Below are 2658 nucleotides of genomic sequence, written 5' to 3'. Positions count from 1 at the left end.
AAGGCCGTGTCCCCCGCCCCGAGCACAATCACAACCCCCCGGATGGACGGCAGGGGCGAGCGGCAGGCGCACATTCCTGGGCAACAGAAGGAAAAATCTTTAGGGGGAGAAACCGCTGTCGCAAGACAGCTCGGAGCATGCTCATCCTCGAAGCGGTGGGAAACGGCATCGCGCAGCGTTCGGGGCGGATGTCCCCATCGAAGTCCTCTGCTTCACTGGAAGAGCTCTTTTCTCATAGCCCGGCCCGCGCGGCTCAGGGGTTGAGCTCGACCTAGGAACCGGGTGGTCATGGTTTGATTCCCGGTCAGGGCACATGCCTGGGTTGTGGGCTTAATCCCCAGAGTGGGGCGTGCAGGACGCAGCCGATCCATGATTTTCTCTCATCACTGATGTTTCTCTCTCCCTCTCCCTTCCTCTCTGAAATCAATAAAAATAAATATATGTATAAAATTTAAAAAATTAAAAAAGGCTCATATACTCATATATGTAATTCCATAGTCAGTACCTTGCGCCTCCCTTTTCCTTCTAGAAGGATAGCTTGCAACACATTTTGAGGGGCACAGGTCCTAACAAGCCGGAATCGACGAGAGCTCTCTTGGCAAGGGGTGGCCTGTATTTTTCATGCGGCCTCGTTAATTTTCCTTAGAAGAAAAGGCAGTGCTGCTCACGACCTGGGCCCATCACCCACAGCGCGTCCTGCGTGTATGTCACTCAGCCATGATGCTGTAAGACTTCTAGCAAACAGCCCCGCTATACATTACCTACCATTCAGGAAACTTGGAACATTAAAAATTAACATACTGCGAATAAGTGTTCTTTCTGTAACTGAAGAATTTCTGAAACTATTTAAATAGTTAAAATAAAACTTTCTCCTGTTGACCATTTTTCTATGTTTTTTTTTAAATAAAAGTGAGCATTAAAGGGAAATGACTTTTTTTGTGTGCATTTCTCAAGAGCACCTATATGAATGAAGATCTGATGTCCATATGAAAATTCGTGTAAAACGGTAAAATGCAGGTGCTCTCTCTGTCTTGAGTGGTATGTATTATCGGATTAAATACAACTGCTGATAAGATAAATTACTATAATTTTTGAAATGGCATCTTGGATAGCATGGGCCTATAATTGTCATAAACATAATAATCAATTTGCTTGGGAGAGTCTGTATCTGGGATTACATAACCGGCTCCTGCAATTCTCAAATGAGGTCACGTGTGCTATGACCTTCCTTAGAAAGCATCTCAGTCACATGTATATCCTGCTGGCTTGGAAGGAGGAAGAGGGGGTGGTACACATCTTTGGTGGTAAACTTCTATAAAATAATCTATAGAAAAAGACGTGGCTTTAAAAAAAATGTTTGGAGAAAATGTAAGCTCTTATCTTTTCTACATGCAATTCGATGTCAGAATAGACTTTTAAAAGTATATATGCTGGCCCAGCCGGCGTGGCTCAGTGGTTGAGCATCGACCTATGAACCAGGAGGTCACGGTTCGATTCCCAGTCAGGGCACATGCCTGGGTTGTGGGCTCGATCTCCAGTAGGAGGTGTGCAGGAGGCAGCCGATTCATGATTCTCATCATTGATGTTTCCATCTCTCTCTCCCTCTCCCTTCCTCTCTGAAACCAATAACAATATATTTCAGAAGAAAGTGTGCATGTTTCAAGGGTTGCTGGGACTTGTTTTTGGAGAATATATTTCAGCCTCTTTATCATTAGGACACGACTCCAGCTCAGATACAGCAAAGCTTCAGGCTGTTGCTGAGCTCGCTCAGGACGTGCGGCCACACGGACACCACGCCCCAGGGTGTCCGCCCAGTGTCTCCCTGTCACTTCACCCGCTCATTGCTTCAGGCGAGACCATCTTCCCGCCTGCTGGGATACAACCATTTGTCCAATTTCAAAATGAAAAGATTAAATGCACTCGGATCCAAACTGAAGTCCCTGCCACTCCTTCTAAGAACATCTTCCGCGGTTCGTTTCCGACTCTCTCACTCGGAAGCAATGTCTCGGGAGGCAGCTCAGACGCCTGCAAGAGCGAGCCTCCTCCAGCGACGCCTGCCTGAGGGCGCACAGGTCGCCGCTGGCCAACGGGGGCATCGGCCCCCCGCCCCTGCTTCAGGTGAGTGTCATGAAGGATCCGCTGGCACAACATCCTCGGAGCCTGGACTTAATACCAACGTGTAACCCACCCGACCACGTCAGGAACGGAAGACGCTGTGTTTTACCTGCTTTACTGCCTTTGGCGACAAGAGGCAGAAAGTCCTTGGACGTATAAAAGCCCTGGTCCTGCGTCAGGCCCTGGAAGATGGGGTCCAGGTTGGGTTCTGGCAAACCTGAGGATAAACAGGTAGAAAATGTCGTTAGCAGGAGAAGCTGTCCTATCAGGTCGTTAAGCACATGCCCTGAGGATAAACAGGTAGAAAATGTCGTTAGCAGGAGGAGAAGCGTGTCCTATCAGGTCGTTAAGCACATGGAAAGCTGCCATCACTATCATCAGGTGGTTCTTAGAGGGGAAGAAATCTGTAAGCAAATCCACATGGAAGAATGCTCTTAATACGATGCACCAGACCTGAGAGACCTTTATTAATATAAAGCTAGGCACACATCAGACATCACACCTCACACACACACAGTCATACACAGAAGCATGGATGCACAC

The 2658-nt window shown here is 47.8% G+C and overlaps 1 protein-coding gene across 1 annotated transcript in view; it reads right to left on the bottom strand.

The window, feature by feature from the left end:
• Nucleotides 1-2658, bottom strand: part of LOC102257347 (dihydropyrimidine dehydrogenase [NADP(+)]) — a 251999-nt gene that overhangs the window by 58086 nt on the left and 191255 nt on the right. The window contains exons 10-11 of the mRNA XM_014549656.1: nucleotides 2225-2332; nucleotides 6-76 (exon numbers count right to left, since the gene is read on the bottom strand). Of these exons, the coding sequence (XP_014405142.1) occupies nucleotides 6-76; nucleotides 2225-2332 (179 nt within the window). The remainder of the gene's footprint in view (nucleotides 1-5; nucleotides 77-2224; nucleotides 2333-2658) is intronic.

The sequence above is a fragment of the Myotis brandtii genome, unplaced genomic scaffold, assembly GCF_000412655.1.
Source record: "Myotis brandtii unplaced genomic scaffold, ASM41265v1 scaffold565, whole genome shotgun sequence".
In the NCBI taxonomy this organism is placed as follows: Eukaryota; Metazoa; Chordata; class Mammalia; order Chiroptera; family Vespertilionidae; genus Myotis; species Myotis brandtii.
Note: the sequence above shows the minus strand (reverse complement) of the source record. Positions and strands in the feature narration are given on the sequence as shown.